The sequence below is a fragment of the Nerophis lumbriciformis genome, linkage group LG09, assembly GCF_033978685.3.
Source record: "Nerophis lumbriciformis linkage group LG09, RoL_Nlum_v2.1, whole genome shotgun sequence".
Taxonomy (NCBI): Eukaryota; Metazoa; Chordata; class Actinopteri; order Syngnathiformes; family Syngnathidae; genus Nerophis; species Nerophis lumbriciformis.
The window spans coordinates 31,898,119-31,920,438 of NC_084556.2; the positions used below are offsets into that span (position 1 = coordinate 31,898,119).

Here is a 22,320-nt window from a genome sequence, read left to right on the forward strand (position 1 = left end):
ACCCTTCTCATTTACACTAGTCATGATTTAGAGATCTGTTATAATAAAAAACGTACACTTACCCGCATAATACGGAGTACAGGTTAGTACGTATGTGTGGTTTGACAGGCTTAGAGCTTTAATTTGTGCTCTACATCCACAGGAAAGGAGCACGAGATGCACAGCTCTAATACACATGCATGTTTTTGATTGCAAAGTTAAAGCATAAGCCCGCACATCGATTCAACCAACATTACAGATCATTATCATTAATTAGTGCCTTTACATTCTACAATGAAGATGTTTAATACATGTGTGGGGCATATTTATTCAATGCATTTGGCTTGTTAGCTTCATTTGACAATGAAGATTACAAAGATGGGAAGGGTTGGTGTAGTTACAATTCATTTAAAAATTACAAGTCACTTTTATTGCAAATATTGATCTGACATCAGACAAGTCAACTTCATACTAGGGTTTGGAGGGGTGGCGCGAGCTGGCGTAGTGTAGTTACCCCAGGCTGTATTATATTAGTGAAATATAACATAACCGGTGTCTCAATTCTTCACGTTTATTTACTATTCGTGGGTGGTTGACAGTTACTCGATGCAATTATAACTCAACTCCTTGTGTGCAGACTTTAGGGACAAACTGCCTCCATATGACAGGACTAAGTTCTCTACTTGGAAATGCCACCGATCCCTTAAGTAAACAATGAAATCAAAAAATATTCCACTGCAATCATACTGTGTGGGCTGTTTTACTAGTTTACAGTTTTTACAAACAAAATTACTGTTGGATATTTTGCTTTTTTTAAATATTAAGTAGGTTACATGCATGGAGGTAACTTAGACTTGCTTCAAACTGTATGAACCACATTTTCAAAATGTAGGAATTTATTTTGGTTATGGTGCATTTTTTTATTGAATGTACAGAATTTATGTTATGAGTGATATCATCACTTCAGGCTTTTGCCAAGTTCCAAAAAGTTCATTTTAAACAAATTAGATTAATACGGTTGGGGAACATAGAATTTGGTGTCTGATAGATTAGACATTTTTAAAGTAGATTTTGGTCGCTGGTTGGGAATATGCAATCAGTCTATCCATGACCTCGCTTTATTTTAATTCTGTTTTTTTAATGTGCGTCGTGTCAAAATCACCTGCTCAAAATGAAAGTAATATTCTTTACAATAGAATATTTTGATGTTGTGTGCTGAAGGCCTACTGTGACAATTTAATTTAATGTATTCCTGTGTTTATTTATTTGAACTGTCTTTGTTGGAAATGAATGACTTTTTGATGATAAGTAAAACATAAAAATGACAGGATGATGTAAGCAAACAAGTTGTTGAGAGGTATTTATTTCAATTAGTAATCACATTTTATGTATCTAACATCAGTACTGCACATTAAGTGTAGATGAAGGTGGTGTGCTCCGTAGATGTAACACTATAACCACACAAAAATAAAAGTTACGGGCACTGCGAGTAGTAGCAAGTGTGGGAGGACAATTGGAATTATTAACACGCTCCCTCTTATATCAGCAGGTCATAGTGGAATACAATTCTAACTATTCTGGCTCATCTACAGATCAAATCAAGTTGAATTAGTTCAGGAGCAAGGGGACGGGTTTAGTATACGTGCACCATTCCATAAAGGAAAGTCCAGAACAGGACGTAGGTGAAAAGACCTCCAACGAGGCCCCCAGTGAAGAGTAGCCGCCTGGACTTGAAGCATTTGTTCCATCGCCGCCCAGCCTTGAGAATGAGCAGCAGAGACAAGAGGAACGAGGACAAAACGTAAAAAACGAAGCCATACAGTCCCGTCAAACCCAGGATACCAGCTGTAGCTCCGGACAGCGCTGACACGGAGGTACGGCAATAGTCCAGCACGGCGGCGTTGCCCCTCATGGCCACTTCGCTGATGAACTGTGGCCCCTCTCGCTTGGCGACAACGGCTGCCATCTTGGCTGTGGTTGCCGGTGGCAGGAAAATGCCTGCAGAGATAGGAAAGTGTTTACTCAAACGCTACTTTTGAAAACAATCGACCAGTGTGCTAACAAAAGGTGACACGGTGGTACCTCGACTTAAAGGGGAACTGCACATTTTGGGTAATTCTGCCTATCGTTCGCCATCATTATGAAAAACATGACGACTGATGCATTCCAACTCGTAAATAATCCTAAATAAAAGTCCATTTACAATGGAGCCAAAGGGGGGTCCTTTATTACGTCCATAAACCCAATAAAAAAACATCCAAAAAGCACCCAAAAGCTCCATTTACATGTTGTGACTTGAATATGAACCAAGTATTAGTGATATTGTTATAATAAGCGCTAAAGCAGACAAACTATTTATAGCAGCGCTGTGATCACCAGCTTGTGTGCCTATGTTGTCATCATTGAGTGGTAACCTGTTTCCTTGCTCGTGTAATTGTAGTCTAGATCATAAATCATGCCTCTCATCTTGATAGTAGAAGGATGAGAACGTATTATGACAAGCTGGTACATGTTGACAGCCAATTTAGACCTGGCAATGGCAAGAATGACACGTAAAGACGCTTGGTTCTACCCCACTTTTCTTGGCATGGATTATGAGTCATTTTTCATCTAAACAGGAATAGAACAAGATTATATCAGTCGGCATTCTATTGACAGCAGACGTTGTACAGTAAGTGATGTTTTATTATGTTTGTTAGCGCTCATGAAGTCTGCAGTGAGTACTGATCATCCATCCATCCATCCATCCATCCATTTTCTACCGCTTATTCCCTTTGGGGTCGCGGGGGGCGCTGGAGCCTGTCTCAGCTACAATCGGGTGGAAGGCGGGGTACACCCTGGACAAGTTGATGTTGAAAAAAAAGAAGCAAACATCTTGATGTGTTTTTTTTCAATTAATTCGCAGCCATATGCTTAAAATGAGCAAATACGTAAATATTAAATGTTATTATAAATGTTCCCGTTACATTACATGTATACTTACAACAAAAAAATCCTTAATGGAGGTGTTTGGATGTTTTAAGGGCTAGATTGGCAAAATAGAGTGACTCCAATTGGCTCCATTGTAAGCTGATTTTTGATCGTATTTATTTACTATTTAGAATGAATAAAAAAGAAAAATGTGTTCTTGTCTTACCTAAGGATTTTGATTGATTGGCAAAATTCCTAAAAAAAAAAAGTGCAGTTTGCCTTTAAGAGTGTTTTGCGGTATTTATCTAGGCCAATTGCTTTAAGTTGCGAGCGAAAATTGAAGTCAAAAGCATCCTCGCCATTAGTTGGTGTAGCAAATGTCAGTCGCCCCTTAATATCGTTTCACCACATCGCAGATTACATCCATTTTCTACCGCTTGTCCCTTTCGGTGCACGGGGGGTACTGGAGCCTATCCAAGCTGCGGAAGGTGGTGTACACTCTGGACAAGTCGCCACCTCATTGCAGGTTTTATAATTACTTTTTTTTTTTACAACGTTCTACAACATTTTTGCCCTAAATTTAGCATTTCCAAGCATAAATATGGCTAAATGAACTTAAAAAATCAATACCACATTAGTAAGGCCACTGGATGAGACCAGATCACGCTGTTCAGTATCGTGGCCACTGAATGACTCAGTCTATAATAACATTACGATATTGGATTAAATTAGTGTAAATGTGACTAAAGGATGGTATTTCATGTCTAGAGGGCTCTCACAATGTTAAAAATATACTTAAATGTAGTAAACAACTTTATTATGGAGGCTATGAAAATATTCGATTCATATTTCTACTTTGCGAAATTTATTTTATAGCAGTCATCTCCGGACCAAATTTAAAGCGACACATCTCCGGACCCAATTTAAAGCGACACACAAGGAATTACTGTATATATAATGAATCAAAACGTCATAAAATCCTTTTAAAATAATATTTCAATAATCAACACGAACCCTTTGTACAGCAAGAGCAGGGTATGTTTAAGTACTGTTTCACACCATTTCTATCTTATTTCAGCATACATTTATAGCATCGCTAGTGTTAGCATGCTAACGTATTGCTAAACGACGCGAGGTTCTTACCGGAGGTCAACGAAAGGGATTATTTTGCTCCTTTGACGGCGCAATCACAAACGCATCATCCGTAAAAAGTTACGTTGCCGACTTGAAAATGAAACAGCTTGGACGAATGTTAGCCAGAATTGCCAGGGAAACGCAAATGTATTCCAGTGTGTATAATACCCGGAGCCAGATAGCGTCCATGCTATTCGCAAGGAATTGTGGGTAGAGCCAAGTCATCAAACAGGAGGTGGTCGATGCTGCATTCTTGTCATATTTGTGATATTTGAATGTTTTATACATTTGTTGAATACAAAAGTAGCTTACCTACGAGTAAAATGGTTTACAAATATAAACATGAGATATATATTTTTTTAAATCAGGGAGTATTATCGCCACATTTTCAACCACTTTCACTCTTCTGTCATTGCAATGAATGACGCACGGGGGCGCCACTGACTCCATCCATCCATCCATCCATCTCCTACCGCTTGTCCCTTTCGGAGTCGCGGGGGTGCTGGATCCTATCTCAGCTGCACATGGGCGGAAGGCGGGGTACACCCTGGACAAGTCGCCACCTCATCACAGGGCCAACACAGAGAGACAGACAACATCCACACTCACATTCACACACTAGGCTCCCATAGCGTAATTTATTTTGTAAAATGTTTTTACAAGGCACTTACTGTAACTTAAATATATATCTGCGACCTGACAAAAAGTTGACTTTTAAATCATCAGTATTGTGAATTGATATATTTGATATCAATTTAGTAGTAAAAAAAAGACTATTTAAGCACATGTTCATGTTTCTGTGCGGATCTGTTTCAAAATAAGTACTGTGTTCTTAAGTAACGTTTTTTATGTAACCTTTACTTGATACTGTTATTCAAATAAAGCTTACAAAAAGAAAACCATGGTAACTGCCGTAAAACAAGTTTGCGCATGCGTGGACCCATCAATAGTTCTGCAGACATGCTTCTCGGACCGATCGTGTCTTCCTGAACCTGTCGTAAAACAGGTTTGCGCATGCGTGGACCGATCAATAATTCTGCAGACATATGCTTCTCGGACCGATCGTGTATTCCTGAACCTGTCGTGTCGTGACAGTACAACAAGTGCTACCTGGTACCTGGCCGTCATGTCTGCTTACATTCTGGGTTTGGATTTGGGCACCACCTCGATTAAAGCAGTTTTACTAGAAAAACAGACTAGGGCGGTTGCTGCAAGTCAGAGTTTACCATCTGCTTCTGATATCGCAGATTTCAGCGGCATAAAAGTAAGTGCAAAACTTAAATAGCGGCTCTGAACTTCTCTAACAAACATGTCAACATGTGCTTCCTGTCTGGTTACCTGCTGTCCTCCACGCACAGGCCAAGGAGCAGGACACTAGACGGATTGTGGACACTCTCAACCGCTGCATTGCACTTCTGCCGAGAGACAAGCTGCAGAATGTGGCCAAGATTGGGGTATCAGGACAAATGCACGGGGTTTTATTTTGGAAAGCTAAGAGCGGTAAGAACAGCTGTTTGTTTGTGTATTATTGTGGCTATTGGACTCACTTGCTCTGTTTTTATTCTGGTGTAAGAAAAACGCTTCGAGATATTGAAAAGTAATATTTGACCAATGTAAATTCATGTCATTTTTTAATTTTTTTTATTCATCTCCTTCATTGATGTGCATCTTTGATCGATAGACAATTATACCTCAATTATACATTTACACACCAATGCCTGAGAAGGAGCAGGATGAAGAAACATCTTATATTTTCCTGCCCCCTTCAACATAATACGTTAATGGATATCATATAAACCAACAATTACATCCAACTATAATGAAAACAAACAAAAAACACACACTAAAAACACAAGTGCAAAACTTCATGAAGTACAAACCGAACAAAAAAAAAAAATAATATACACCTCACGGGATGATACAAAACAAATACAAAACCAAGTAAAAAATAAGTAAAATAATAACCATAAAGCAAAATGTAAACACTTATGGCTGTCCATATGATCTTATTTGTGACGACCGGGGCGCATGGTGATGCGGGGTTTCGTTCTCCCCAGATGCAACGGATTTCGGACACAGCGTGAAGGTAAAAGAAATGATTTATTTACCGGAATAAATTATACTGGAACAAAGAAAAGGGTGCTCATAGCACATAAGGCAAAAACTAAAAGAGCTAGCATGGGAGCTAGAAGGTAAAAAAGGAGTTTAGCGTGGAAGCTAACAGGTACAGAGCCAGAAGTCGTCAACTGTTGCATAAAAACAAACTACGAAGCAAGAACGAATGACAGGGAGGACAGGCTTAAATAATAATGTCAGTGATGACAAACAGGTGCGTGTCGGGAACAAACGCGGCAGGTGAAAATAATAAGCAGCCATGGCAACAAACTCAGGTGTACAAAACAGGTACTCAAGGAGTCCAAAACTAACCAAAAACACAAGTATCTTGAAAACGTAAACAGAAAATATGATCCGGGCAGCGGATCATAACATTATTGTTCTGTCTTTATATTTATTTTTCAATTGGAATATATTTTTACAATCTTTTATCTCATTGTAAAGAGAATTCCATAGTTTAAGCCCCACCACTGATATACACATTTGTTTTAAAGTTGTCCTTGAATACTGATGTTTGAAATGACCTTTTCTTCTATGCTCTTCATTCTCAGAAGTGATGACAACATTTTTTGTAAATTTGCTGGTAGTGTTTTACTTTTAGCCTTAAACATGACACATAATGTCTGTAACTTTACTAGCTCCTGTAATTTCAATAAACCCGAATTAATAAATAATATGTTAGTGTGTTCTAAATCATCTACTTTATGAATAATCCTTATAGCTATTTTCTGTAGTTGATACAATGCCTTTATGTTACTCTTATATTTGTTTCCCCACACTTCCACACAGTAGCTGATATATGGCAATATAAATGAAAATGACTAGTGACACCCCCTCACAAAATTGCATAAATTAAGTGGCTTTAAAAGCCTGTAGCTGCTGTTGTTCCTAAGAGATATTAGGATTTCTTTTTCTTTTTTGATTAAAAAATGGAGTAAAGGTTACACGGTAGAACACGTGTGCCTCACAATACGAAGGTCCTGGGTTCAATCCTGGGCTCGGGATCTGTCTGTGTGGAGTTTGCATGTTCTCCGGGTACTCCGGCTTCCTTCCACCTCCAAAGACATGCACCTGTGGATAGGTTGATTAGCAATACTAAATGGGCCCTAGTGTGTGAATGTTGTCTGTCTATCTGTGTTGGCCCTGCGATGAGGTGGCGACTTGTCCAGGGTGTACCCCGCCTTCCGCCCGTGTGCAGCTGAGATAGGGTCCTGCACCCTCCGCGACCCCGTAAGGGAAAAAGCGGTAGGAAATGGATGGAAGGTGTAAAGGTTGACAAAACAGCATCATTTTCTAAATTAATTGCACATTTGTTGATAATGCGTAAATGGCTATTCATGTGAAATAAGGCAGTTTTAGAACAAACATTTTGTGTAATTTGTCATGAGAAAAAAAACATACATTGTTCCGCCTGGTATGTTATTTAAAATCACAACATGACTGTGAACAATATCCCCCACATGTCCTTGCAATTGACATGGACAACAGTTAAAGGTGAACTAGATTACAGGCTCTGCACAAGTTCTTACTGTACTTTTTCTATTTATGGCATTTAAGTTAAAGTTAAAGTACCAATGATTGTCACACACACACTAGGTGTGGCAAAATGTGTGCTGTGCTTTGGAATGTATCCGGTCGGTGTAATAGAAAGTCTGTCTTAGAATCAGCGTTGTGCAAAATTCTGAATTTTTCAATTATTTGTGCAGCCCCAGCCTGGTGAGTCAATTTCATAAGTTACTACAACTCAGCAAGTAATAATACGGCATATTGTTGTTGACCAGTAGATATTAAGTCTCATGAATCTAATCATGATTTACAATACTAAACCCACTAAGTTGTACTAGATCTAGTGCTGCATCGCCAAAGTTGCCTAAAAAGCACTATAAATTATAATCACAAATGTATTAAGATTACATGTAATAAAAAGCATCATGTCATAATTGAACAAACAAACCTGTTGCATATACCAGTGGTCCCCAACCTTTTTGTAACTGCGGACCAGTCAACGCTTGAAAATTTGTCCCAAAATGTTTTTTTGCCATAAAAAAATACAATCATGTGTGCTTACGGACTGTATCCCTGCAGACTGTATTGATCGATATTGATATATAATGTAGGAACTAGAAATATAAAACTTTTTTTTTTAAATTAATTAATTTATTTTTTAATTTCTTGTGCGGCCTGGTACTAATCGATCCACGGACCGGTACCGGGCCGCGGCCCGATGGTTGGGGACCACTGGCATATACCATGAATGCAATCTTACGTCTATGACTTTACTAAGTGACTCACCAGTTCACTATATTAGAGTTTTTACAATTACAATATTTGTTAACAAATATAGCCGTCATATCTCATGTATTCATGACATGCCTTATAGTTGTGTAGTGCAGAGATGTTCTCAAGCCAAACAAAACATTGAACTAATGATACAAACCATGGATGTTGTACATTAACATATATTGGGGTGGTGTAGCTCGGTTGGTAGAGTGGCCGTGCCAGCAACTTGAGGTTTCCAGGTTCGATTCCCTGCTTCCGCCATCCTAGTCACTGCTGTTGTGTCCTTGGGCAAGATACTTTACCCACCTGCTCCCAGTGCCACCCACACTGGTTTAAATGCAATTTAGATAATGGGTTTCACTATATAAACGCTGTATAAATATTATTCTTTATTTTGGAATGGCTTGTATTGATATGGTGAATATATTTTCTCACCAAAAACCATTAACTTTTGATGATGTGGTACAGTCATGCATAAGGTGTGACTTTCAATTTATAGCATTTTATGTTGGAAATACCTTCCAAAGTATTAAAAACAAATTTAAAATCTTTTTAACTTCACTCAAACCCCCAAAAGAGCCCCTTGACCCCGAGCTTACTCTATTTTTTTTTTACCTCACCGTGATCCCTGTTAATGGTTACCTGGAAGGCAGCACAGGTTGTTATAAGGTCATTCACAATGAATACACAATTTCAAAGGTGAGTAAGGAGACTTTGATAGGGGTGCTCTGTGACAAATTTCACTTGAAAATACACCCTGACTGCACTTTATGTAAAACTGTTACCAATTTTTGAGCAAATAAACGATGTGCATTCAAATAAAACATTGAAAAAATGTTTCTGGGTGACATTGTGAAAGTAAAAATGTATTTGTGTCCAAATATTTGGGTATTTTTAGGTTAATTTAAATCATGCAAGCAGTTAATAACCTGGGATTAATCATGATTCATTCAAAAGTGTGATTAAAAGTGTGATTAATCTTAATGAATTAATTAATGTTAATTAATTAACATTATAATTTGACAGCACTAATTTGTACAAATGCTCGTATGAATGTTTCGTTCCTTTCAGGTTGTGATTGGTCCAATGGCAACTTCTTCACGGCCGGTCACATCAGTCAGCTGATCACCTGGCAAGATGGCCGATGCAACAACACTTTCCTGTCTTCCCTTCCAAAACCGGACTCGCATCTCAGCGTATCCACAGGATTTGGTTGTGCGACAATCTTTTGGTTCATGAAACACAGGTGAGCACAAATCACACAAGTCAATATTGTTTTTGCTTCCCTTTTTAAAATATTTTTATTTTTCTATTCTTCTGCAGGCCCGAGTTCCTAAAGGACTTCACAGTTTCAGGTACTATCCAAGACTATGTGGTAGCCATGTTGTGTGGCTTGGACAGATGTGTCATGACGCCTCAGAATGCAGCCAGCTGGGGTTTCTACAACACATCTACCAGCATGTGGAATGTGGATATGTATGTACTAAAGTTCTGTACACAGTATTGTTAATAATTAAGTGTGTGCATATAACTTTATTCCTAAATGCATGGTATTATCGGCAAGCTGAGCGTGTTACACATAACAGCTGTTTGTGTGTGCATGCATTTTCTAGTCTGAATGCCACCGGCTTCCCTTTGCACCTGCTACCTCAGTGTGTCCCTTCTGGTAAGCTGGTGGGTCACACATGTCATGACTGGCATGGCATCCCTGCTGGTACGCCAGTAGGGGGCGCTCTTGGAGACTTACAGTGCGCTGTCTACTCCTGCCTGAGTGAAAATACTGATGCAGGTGAAGCAGGAAGTCATAGAAATACAGTGGAGCCTCTTAAGATTTACCAGGACGCTCGTTCTAATTTTACAATAGAATTAACAAAGAGAGTTAATCTGTTCCAGGGTCAAACTGTCGCTATCATAACACCATTATTTACCGTGCAATGTCAACAAAAGCACCATGAGGATTCTAGCGGGAACTCTCGTTCAACCCTTTTTCTATTACGCATGCCTCCAACACCTCCAAAACCCTCAAATCTAATCTCCAAACATCCCAGAACAAGCTAGTCAGATTACTTCTAGACCTCCACCCCAGATCCCACCTCACTCCTACCCACTTCTCCAAAGTGGGCTGGTTCAGGGTGGAGGACAGAGTAAAACAACTTGCACTGAGCCTAGTCTATAAAATCCGCTACACCTCCCTGATACCGAAGTACATGTCAAACTACTTCCTTAACGTAAATGACCGCCATAACCACAACACCAGGGGGAGCTCTACTAACCACGTTAAACCCAGATTCCGATCTAACAAAGGTCTTAACTCATTCTCTTTCTATGCCACATCAATGTGGAATGTGCTCCCAACAGGTATAAAAGAAAGGACATCTCTATCCTCCTTCAAAACCGCAATAAAAGTACACCTCCAGGCAACTTCAACCCTAAACTAACACCCTCCCCAGACTGTTAAGAATCAAATGTAAACAATAAAATGTAGATACTTTCTCTTATGCCTTCGGCTCTCTCTCTCTCTCTCTCTCTATGTCCACTACTTGCTGTACATATCCTACCAAGTCAGACCTGCACTGTTTCAATATTCATTTCTCTGTTGTCAATTGTTGATGACTGATGATAACAACCAACCCCCCACACCCCGGATTGTAAATAATGTAAATAATTCAATGTATATACCCTGATGATTATCTTGTGTGATGACTGTATTATGATGATAGTATATATGATAGTATATATCTGTATCATAAATCAATTTAAGTGGACCCCGACTTAAACAAGTTGAAAAACTTATTCGGGTGTTACCATATAGTGGTCAATTGTACTGAATATGTACCGGTACTTCACTGTGCAACCTACTAATAAAAGTCTAAATCAATCAATCAAAAACCGAGGGCTTACATGGCTAAAGATTGTACTCATGTGAAAGATTCATTCAAAAGGGATGTACGCTTAGGGAGACACAATTACATGTCCAAATTCCTTGTTGCACACTTCCAAATATCATTATCACTTGAGGGCTAGAGGAAAAGGATTGGCTCAGGATGCTACACACATACAGTACACCAAGCAGGACGACCTAAGAAGCTAACCGCTAAAGCTTTAAAGAGGTCATATGATTTTTTTTCTACATTTAAAACACTTTCTTGTGGTCTACATAGCATGCAATGGTGGTTCTTTAGTAAAAAAAAATGGTATAGATTAAGTTTTACAGAACATTTTCCAGCTGCTTTCTGACTGTCTGTTCAGGATGTGGCGTTTTGTGGATGGTCTTGTTTATATACCTCCACTTGGACTGCGTCTTCTCCCCGTTAGCAATGTTGTAGTTTGTAGCACTTCCATAGCGAGTCTACTGACAGATATTAGTAAGAACTGTACGCTACTTTGTATTCGAAATGGCAACAGCGGAGGATGTACGTGCATGTACGAGCCAGTCTGCCCCACAACAAGAGGATAGCAAAAAATAAGGATCTTATTGACTACAACAGAAACTTTAATGGCGGACTTGCGTAAAGCCCTTTGGATAAATTTCTACCATGGAGATATCCGCTGACATCACAATTTGGAAAAACGTCTCTAATGGGGAAAAATCCAAACGGCTCGTTTGAAGGAAGTAAGAAGGAAGGCTAGATTGTTTTATAAATATTTCCGCCATGCCTCCATGGTTTGACTTAACATTATATTTATTTTATGCAGATCCCCAAAACACAAAAACAGGTACCAATAGGTAAGAGAAGTAGGTTTTGCATAATCGGTCCTCTTTAATGTAAAGTAAGGGGGATTAATCCAGATGTCTTTATTATCGATAACTAGTATATTGTCAGTATATAGGATACTAAAATAATTAGATTATTATTTTCTTGTTCTTTTTATTAAATAATAATGTTTTGGTGGTTCTTATTATTGTTAACCAACTCAGTGAGTAAGTCTCTGGATAGAGGAAGGGTTTGAGGGCAAAACCCAAATGATTTAAATGGGAGGCAATAGTAGTTTTGGTTTTTGTTTAGTTATTGTGTACTAGCCACTTTGTTTTGTTTAAAAAATTGTATGTAGCATTTAATACCACAAATGTAATACAGCATCTGATTTACAACAACTATAGAAACTTCTAAATGTACTAAGATAAGAAAAAAGTGTTATTGTGTTTACTTTAGTTACTTGCTGTAAAACATTTTTAGTTCTATGATCTACTGTCAAAGAAGCGGCTCAGGACTCAAAATTGAATCGGATCTAAGACCAAAAAATCCAATCGTTATTGGAGGCCAAAAGCGTTGATCCGGACATCCCTAGTATAGGTTCTACCGGTGTAATAATATGATAACACAATCCCGGTTCAGTACATACTTCGGTTTTAGGGTCACAATTCAGTTCATTTTTGGTACGGCGAGGGAACAAAATTCAATACAAACTGCTCAGTTTTTTATTTTAAAATTAAATATATAAAGAAAACCATACTGATACATTTTGTGAATTAAAGATGCAAAAACCAATCCAATGTCGGTCAATCTACCATATCATAAGATACATAATTTGTGTTAAATGTGTTCAAATTAGTGTAATATCTAATATTATATTGGAGTAATAGCAAATTTTTATTTTGGGGAATAAACCATGGGGCAACAACACAAACCAACTGCGAGCTAACAATGCTCCTCGGGTCACACTTTGAACATTCTGAATTACTTTATTTTTAGTAAATGCGAGTGCAGCATTAATCGTTTCAGCTTGTACCCTTGTTCTCGACCTCCACTGAACAATGGCGGCACACTGCTTTTTCATCTTATCCACTTGTATTTGTGTACGTATTTCACCTGGAGGCTCGCTTGTGGAGGTGCATCGCAATGTGGAATGTACACGCCTCTTGTCCCTCATTTGAAATGTGTCCTGTATGGGAAAAAGGTACAGAGCTGTATAGAACCAAGGACTCTGTAGTGAAAAATCTGAAACCGAAAACACGTACCATGACACCACTAGTCGGTACTCACCACTAATTAATGCTAATGAAAGATGCTTGATTGAACAGCTAGAAAGAGAGTGACGATCTAGCAGCCATTAGCTTGTTCATCAGATAAGCGCTATAACCACACTTCCATTTGTTGTGGTACCACTTCTATCCATCAAACGTCTCGTAGTCGTATATGGCTCTGCTGCTTTGCGGGCTACTTGGTTGTCCTTCATAGCTTTTGAAACAATTTGTACACTGTTCATCGTAGCTTTGTGTTAATAGCTACTAAGGTTGTGTGATATAGACGATATAAGTTTGGTTGTCGAAAGATATTTTAATACTATCGTTATATTGTGATAATGCATGTTGATGACACATTCTAGCTGTGTCTGCAAATTTGACCGCAAATGAACGCATCTTCAAAACAATGTAGCATTCATGTCCCTCCACAGTTTAAAGCCACAGTTTATATATCAGTATCCCTCGCCTCCAAGGTGGCAAATTAACTGTTTTTTTACAAGTATCATCACTGTAGGACAAGGAATAACTAAACATGCTACACGACACATTGTAAGAGGACATGCTAACCTCGAAGCTAGAGCCTATCAATGCAAATATCGACTGTAATGATACCAAGTATAACCTCAGTATATGGTCGATGCCATAGTGGTTAGAACGATTTTTTTTTTTCAAATGTATTTGTGTTTTTTCAGAAAAAAACTTTTGTTGATATTGTTTCAGGCCATCCGTGGGGTCTCAAAAAGTTTGAATTGAAGGCCTTGAAATGTCTAAGTTTCTCCTAAAATCTCATAAAAGGTCTTAAATACAATTTTGAAAGGTCTTAAAAATCTATTAAAGTTACTTTTATTTAAAATACGCATAAACTTCATTCTTACGTTTTAAATGTTTACATTTTTGAGGACGCTATAACGTAACTACAAATGGGAATTTTATTAGGCTACCAATGCTGCCTGGTCCGAATTTATCGCGCACCACCAGCAAGTGTGTGCTGTGCATGCGCAGCAGTGTGTTGTTACAGCTTAGCATAGCAGCGTACAAAACTTCACTTCATAATATTGGTAAGTGCAAGTTCAAAGATTTGTGGCTCCAGAACGATCAATTTAATGCATGGTTGAAGCTGGTGGAGGGAAACATATATTAAGTGTTTTCACAGATGTCACAATTTGGGTTAGGACCCGGATGTGGAGCCATCGAGGAGAGAGGCGTTTGTAAACATTGTGGTGAAAGTGAATGGAATGTTAATATAAAAGTTCAAAGTCCGGGATAAGTCTGTGTCAAAAGCTGCAGAAACGGCACAAACACTTGTACAACTTTACAAATATCAACTTAACCCCCTAAAGGAGTGTTATGTAGGTAAAGTGGCGCTAATTGCTGAAGGAGATCAATAAGAGATGTTTACTTGTGAAATCATACTATTATTTATTCCAATATTTTTAAGTCAGCTTCTCATGCCTAATTGTTTCTCTAAGTCATTGCAGCAACTGACATTAAAAGCTATAAAGTTTGTGTGTTTAGTCTTTACACTCAGTTTATGGTTGGGTGAGCAAAGCAAGGAAGATTTGCGAATGTCATCTTGTCATGCTTGATGAAAAAACTACTCCGTGTTTATTAGCAATATGTTTTCAAAAAAGTCACACAAACAGGTACAAATGTATTCATGCAAACCAGATGAGCTGAGCACATTATTCACATCCAAATTCTGTCCTGGGCTTGCAAGCCATAATCACCTTCTTTCTTTTTAGACAATCGCTCTGTCTGCACTCTGTCTTTCACAACTTTGTGCAGATACAGTAGTAGTAGTACTGTAGACGTTTTTATCTGTTTGCTCAATCCTGACAGCAGCAAAAACAATGCAAAAGTTAACCATTTAGCTTTAGCAGAGATGCTAACAGTCCCTTTCACAGACAATATATATTGTTGTGCTGTCTCTACCATTGTTGATGTTGTTGTTACATGAAAACAGTTGATATGAAGCACACTGCACATTTTGCAAGAAAACACTTCTATGTCAAATCTGAAAAAATGGCTGTTATGATGTTTGCTATTATTTCAATTAGATTACAATAGAGAAGCTTCTGGTGAATTTAGTTTAACCATTTTGTTTTTCAATGTGAAAGAGCAATGAATGAATTAATATACTGTACTTACAATTAATTCTGGCCCTTGATTTTCCTTTAAGTCTTTGTAGTTTTTTGTCTGTATGGATGTGAAATGGTCCTAAATTATATTCATTATGGTCTTAAGAAAAGTCTTAATAAGCCATTTGACATTGACATTTTACTTGCTGAAACCTGCATAGACCCTGCGTTTACAACCTCGGGAAGTAAGTCCTTGGACACAGGAGGGCTTTAAGGGCAAAAACCAAGTTATTTAAATCAGAGTGAATAGAAGGACATAATTTACATAATTAGTTGATACTGTTACAGCGCCATCTTGTTTTTGTTTGATTATAATTGTGATCAAAAATATAATTATTCAATGATCTTGAAAATTCTAAGTATCAGTATCAGCATTGGTTGCACCAATGCTGCCCCTGTAACTACTTGATATTGGATCGATACCCAAATGTGTAGTATTGCCTAAAACTAATGTAAAGTATACAAACAACAGAACAATAAGTGCTTCTTACATCTTAACAGAAGTGTAGATAGAAACATGTTACAACAGAAAGTTACCAGATATTAACCGTAAATTAGCAAGTAGATTAATAATAGTTCTGATAAAATAATACAACCGGAAATTACACAATATGTTAATGCATGCGTAACAAGCCGTTATGAAATAGTTCTATTATAATTTACATACCAAATAATATTTTGTGATGTCGTCATCGCAGGAGGCTGCAATATATATCGCAATATAGATTTTAGGCCCACTCGCCCATCCCTACTATCTACATTACAATAATAATGAAATTATTTTGTTTTCAGAAAATGGCAAGGACCAATAAAAACAACAGGCCGTAAATGGCCACTCTTTGAACTTCCCTACCTTTGCAGCTTTAAACTTTCGAGGTTCCACTGTGCTGTACAGTGCGTCCAGAAGGTATACACAGCGCTTCACTTTTTCCCCATTTTGTTATATTACAGCCTTAAGGAATACATTAAATATCCCATAATGACAGTGTGATTTTTTTTGGGGGGGAGGGGGGGGGGTTTAGCAAATTTATGAAAATAAAATACTAAGAAATCACATGTATACATAGGTCTTCACAGCCTTTGCTCAATACTTTGCTGCCAAAGGTGCATCATCAATTACAGCCTCAAGTCTTTTTGAATACGATGCCACAAGCTTGGCACAACTATCTTTGGGCAGTTTCGCCCATTCCTGGTTGTAGAACCTCTTACGCTCCATCAGGTTGGATTGGAAGCCATTTTCAAATCTCTCCAGAGATGTTCAATCGGATTCAAGTCTGGACTCTGGCTGGGCCACTCAGTTGTTGTTTTTCCAGGATGTCTCCGTACATTGCTGCATTCACCTTTCCCTCTATCTTAACTAGTCTCCCAGTTCCTGCCGCTGAAGAACATCCCCACAGCATGCACAGCACAGAGATGGTTGTCCTTCTGTAAGGTTCTTCTTTCTTCGAAGAGGAATGCTGTAGCTCTGACACAGTGACCATCGGGTTCTTGATCACCTCTCTAACTAGGACACTTATCCCCAGATTGCTGAGTTTCGACAGCCGGTCAGCTCTAGTAAGAGCCCTGGTGGTTCCAAACTTCTTCCATGATGGAGGCCACTGTGCTCATTGGGACCTTCAAAGCAGCAAATATTTTTCTGTACCAGTTTCCCAGATTTGTGCCTTGAGCCAATCTTGCCTCAGAGGTCTAGAGACAATTAATTTGACTTCATTCAAGTGTGGGACCTTTATATACAGACCGGTGTGTGCCTTTTCAAACCATGTCCAGCCAACTGATTTTACCACAGGTGGACTCCAATTAAGCTGTAGGAACACCTCAAGGATGATCAGCTGAAACAGGATGCACCTGAGCACACGTTTGAGCTTCATGGCAAATGCTGTGAATACTTATGTACCTATGTGATTTGTTAATTTCGTATTTTTAATACATTTTGCAAAAAAATCTAAAAAAGAAAAACCTTTTTACATTGTCATTGTGGGGTATTGTGTGTAGAATTTTGAGGACAAAAATGAATTAATTCCATTTTGGAATAAGGTTGGAAAAAGGGAAGTGGTGTGAATACTTTCCGGATGCACTGTATATGCTAACGTTTCAACCAAATGTAACTTGCATTATTTTGTTTGTTTAACCCCTTTAACACTCGTGCACCCTTCTCTTTAACTTCCCAGTTCTTAACATAAGCACCTCAGCACAGTTGACATTCGCTATGCCAGCTGACTTCAAACCTCCCGACTTTCCTCAGCCGCACTCCTCCACCACATTCTTCCCGTATTTTGGCTGCTCGTACTTGGTGGTGGCCGCGTCACTCAATGGAGGCAACGTGCTGGCCACGTTTGTGCAGATGCTCACTGGCTGGATGAAAGAGCTTGGTATGTTTTGTTTAATATTTATCATGTGCAAACACAAGTGGGCTCAGTGGGAATTCACAAGACTTTATATCAATTTATAGGTATAAATGGGGATAAGTGTGTACATAAAAGGAACGTAAATTAATTGTTGCAGATAATCTTGGCTATCAGGGTGTGAACTGTACACTTCACATATATTAGTCATGTTTAAAGGAATTTATTGGTTATTCAATTTTAAATATTTCAAATTAAATTAAATGTAAACACTTTGCAATTGTTTTAAGCCACTTTAAGATACTATAGGTTGTTTCAGTAATATTTTGTTGACCACATATAACTAGGAAAACACTTAGTGGACAGAATTTTTAACAATTTAAGACAGAACAAAACCGGCAACTTTATTTCGTTGTTGTACACACTTCTTAAACTCAAGACAACTAACAGGAGTGAGTTTTTAGCAAATAATTGGCAAATACAGTGGTACCTCGACTCAAGAGTGTTTTGAAATAAGAGCTGTCTCTCGGTTTATTCTTATGCTTGAAGTTGCAAGCAAACATTTGAGTCACAAGCATCCCCGCTGTTAATTGTTGGATCAAATGTCACAGTGAATCCTGTAAGATCCGCCCAAAACATCTGGTCCTAAAGGTTAACATTAACTTATTGCTTGAGATGGACACAATTATTGTTTTCTAACCATGGGAAGGAAGAGAGCGAGTGTGAAAGACAGTGTCGAGAATAAGAAATGGATAATATTTATTGAATTAAATAAATAAATCAATGAACACGTGACCGATTTTGTAATCGACTTGGTGAAGCAGTATAAGCGTATCACTGCTGGTCTGCACCATACTGAAACAGGAGGAGTTTTAACGCCAGCCAAGGACGTAAAAATAATATCTAAACATTTATCCATGAAAATATGGCGAAGCTGCTGATGGTGTTTTTGACAGCTAGAATGAGATACAGAATCAGAATCAGAATAGTTTTTATTGCCATTGTTTGAGAACGGGTTCACAAGCTAGGAATTTTTCTTGGTGCAGTCGTGCAACATAAAACACATATAACACAGATTTGGTAATAAAAAGAGCTGTAACTGAGCTATCGGATCTTGTTATCGTTCATGTGCCTGATGGCTGAGGGGAAAAAACTGTTCAGGTGTGGGTCTGGATGGACCGTAGTCTCCTGCCTGAGGTGAGAATAGTTTGTGTCCAGGGTGAAAAGAGTCAGCTGTGATCCGACCCACACGCCATTTGGTCCTGGAGGAGAACAGGTCCTGGAGGGATGGGAGCTTGCAGCCAATCACCTTTTCAGCAGCACATACGATGCGCTGCAGTCGATGCTTATCCTGGACTGTGGCGCCAGGGAACCACACGGTGATGGAGGAGGTGAGGATGGACTCGATGATGGCTGAGTAAAATTGCAACAGCATCTCGGTCGGCACCTTAAGTTTCTTCAGCTGCCGCAGGAAGTACATCCTCTGCTGGGCCTTCTTGATGAGGGAGCTGATGGTCGGCTCCCACTTGAGGTCCTGGTTGATGGTGGTGCCCAAGAAATGGAAGGAGTCCACAATGGAGACGGGGGTGGGAGAGTCAATCAGGGTGAGGGGGGATGATGGGGGTGTGACTTTTCTGAAGTCCATGATCATCTTCACTGTTTTCTGGGCGTTCAGCTCCAGGTTGTTGAGGCTGCACCAGGACGCCAGCCGGTCCACCTCTCTCCTGTAGGCGGACTCACCGCCATCCGAGATGAGCCCGATGAGGGTAGTGTCATCCGCAAACTTGAGCAGCTTTATGGACTGGTGACTGGAGGTGCAGCAGTTTGTATACAAGGAGTAGAGCCAGGGGGAGAGTACACAGCCCTGAGGAGTACCAGTGTTCGTGGTTTGACTGTCCGAGATAATCTTCCCCAGCCGCACGTGCTGTCTTCGGTCTGTCAGGAAGTCATTGATCCAACTGCAGAGGGAGTCGGGCACGCTGAGCTGGTAGAGCTTGTCTCGTAGCAGTCCAGGGAGGATGGTGTTGAAGGCAGAGCTGTAGTCCACAAACAGGATCCTAGTGTAGGTTCCTGGGGAGTCCAGATGCTCCAGGATGAAGTGGAGGGCCAAGTTCACTGCATCATCCACAGACCTGTTGGGTCTGTAGGCGAACTGCAGTGGGTCCAGGAGGGGGGGCGGTGATGTCCTTGAGGTGGGGCAGGACCAAGCGCTCAAAGGACTTCATGACCACAGACGTCAGCGCAACCGGCCTGTAGTCATTAAGTCCTGTGATCCGTGCTTTCTTGGGGACAGGGACAATGGTGGAGGTCTTAGAGCAGGACGGCACGCAGCATAGCTCCAGAGAGGTGTTAAAAATGTCAGTGAAGACAGGAGCCAGCTGATCCGCGCAGTGTCTGAGGCCCGGGGGCCTTTCGCGTATTCAGCTTCAAGAACTGCCGGCGTACAGCCTTTAAAGTCCTGTGATGTTCTTGGAGACCTTTAAATCCTTTAATGAAGTGCTGGCGTTGGTGGGGAGGGTGATGGTGGGGGGAGCGGAGCTTTGATGAGCTGAAGGCCGTTCATGACGACAGTAATGTATGTAGAAGTCCACTTTCCAAGGTAAATGCTGTACATTATTGTTATTATCATAAAAGTACTGGAGTAGTTTGTACTACATCCTATTGTATTGTTTTCATACAATATTTCTATCTAAAAGTTTTTTTGTTTTTTTAAAAAGCATGTTACATGGTGCTGTTTTGGAGGGGCAACTACCAATAAAATTGCTATCAATTTAGAGAGACGTTGATTTGAGATACAAATGTTTCGAGTTAGGAGCTGCGTCCTAGAACCAATTAAGCTCGTTAGTTGAGGTACAACTGTACATGAAATACAGCAACACGACATTCATGCTGATACCATAAATGCCAACTAAAACTTGTATTGTTAAAAAATATATAATAATTTATGTAACAGGACTGAGATGTTTTGCTGTGAAAAAAAAAAAAAAAATGGTGACCTAAGACTTTTGCACTGTACTGAATATTACATAATCTAGCCTTTCCAGGTCAGCCACTCCCATTGCAGTAAAAGTATTTTGTACTTTGACAGGCGTGGAGCTGAGTGATCAGTCTCTCTATGAGAAGATGATTCAATGTGCGCTGAACCAAGAAAGCAGCGAACTCCAAGTGATTCCGACCATCCTGGGAGAAAGACACGCCGCTTTCTCTCTGGGTCAGATGAACAACATCTCTCCATCCAACCTTTCTCTGGGTCACGTGACGAGAGCGGTATGCCGCGGTATCGTGGATAACCTCTGCGCCATGATGCCTGCGGAGCATCTGCAACAGGCGGGGATCAGCAGGATTGTGGGAAGCGGGAGCGCCATCGCTCGTAATGAGGTTCTCAGACAGGAAGTGGAGAGAGCGTTCACTCAGTCTGTGATATACAGACAAAATGCTGACTCTGCTGTGGGTGTGGCTTTGGTCTTCTGTGACTGACTTGGATCCACTGAGGATGCTTGTGTCTGAGTGACATCTTTCTTGTCAAGCTGGGAAACTAGTGGTTTTGTTTAATCGAAGGGTTAAATGGGCTAACGCAGTGGTCTTTTTTTTAATCTATGGCACATTCTAGAAAAAAATTCAATACGGACCACATAATATTTGTATGGCATATATTGCAATACTTTTTCCAATGATAAAATATAGATTTAAATATCGATTTTATTTTTCTTTAGTAGTGTTCCGGGCCAATTGTAACTCACACCCTTGCGTATCTCTGCGCCGCAAAGTGTCTATGCACTGCTACCTGACTGTGCAGGGTAAGTGATGAGCAAGGCAGTACCATAAGCTGACAGCAGGCCTGGAATTTTGTCATTTTAGGGGCAAGGCCACTTGGCTTTTGGTGTCATCAACCTTTTGAGGGCCATCCATTTCTTCCGCTTATCCGAGGTCGGGTCGCGGGGGAAGCAGCCTAAGCAGAGAAGCCCAGACTTCCCTCTCCCCAGCCACTTCGTCCAGCTCCTTCCGGGGGATCCCGAGGCATTCCCAGACCAGTCGGGAGACATAGTCTTCCCAACGTGTCCTGGGTCTTCCCCGTGGCCTCATACCGGTCGGACGTGCCATAAACACCTCCCCAGGGAGGCGTCCGGGTAGTATCCTGACCAGATTCCCAAACCACCTCATCTGGATTCTCTCGATATGGAGGAGCAGTGGCTTTACTTTAAGCTCCTCCCGGATGACAGAGCTTCTCACCCTATCTCTAAGGGAGAGCCCCGCCACCCGACAAAATAAACTAATTTCAGTGCTTGTACCCGTGATCTTGTCCTTTCGGTCATAACCCAAAGCTCATGACAATAGGTGAGGATGGGAACATAGATCGACCGGTAAACTGAGAGCTTTGCTTTCTGGCTCAGCTCCTTCTTTACCACAACGGATCGATACAGTGTCCGCATTACTGCAGACGCTGCACCGATCCGCT

At 40.0% G+C, this 22,320-nt stretch overlaps 2 protein-coding genes across 3 annotated transcripts; one reads left to right on the plus strand and one right to left on the minus strand.

Moving 5' to 3' along the window:
- Window positions 1–1,326: 1,326 nt before the first annotated feature.
- Window positions 1,327–5,494, minus strand: emc6 (ER membrane protein complex subunit 6). 2 transcript variants are annotated; one of them, XM_061961947.1, is made up of 2 exons: window positions 5,362–5,494; window positions 1,327–1,977 (listed from the first exon to the last, which is right to left on the minus strand). In XM_061961947.1, exons 1-2 carry the CDS (start codon window positions 5,429–5,431, stop codon window positions 1,613–1,615), a joined length of 435 nt encoding a protein of 144 aa, XP_061817931.1. In that variant the 5' UTR covers window positions 5,432–5,494; the 3' UTR covers window positions 1,327–1,612. The 2 variants fall into 2 exon arrangements, with proteins under 2 accessions (XP_061817931.1, XP_061817932.1); XM_061961948.2 differs by lacking the exon at window positions 5,362–5,494 and adding an exon at window positions 4,033–4,227.
- On the plus strand, window positions 4,996–22,147 carry shpk (sedoheptulokinase). Its single transcript, XM_061963309.2, has 7 exons — window positions 4,996–5,287; window positions 5,382–5,523; window positions 9,490–9,664; window positions 9,742–9,894; window positions 10,032–10,207; window positions 17,691–17,891; window positions 20,953–22,147. Exons 1-7 carry the CDS (start codon window positions 5,150–5,152, stop codon window positions 21,339–21,341), a joined length of 1,374 nt encoding a protein of 457 aa, XP_061819293.1. The 5' UTR covers window positions 4,996–5,149; the 3' UTR covers window positions 21,342–22,147.
- The last annotated feature ends 173 nt before the right edge of the window (window positions 22,148–22,320 follow it).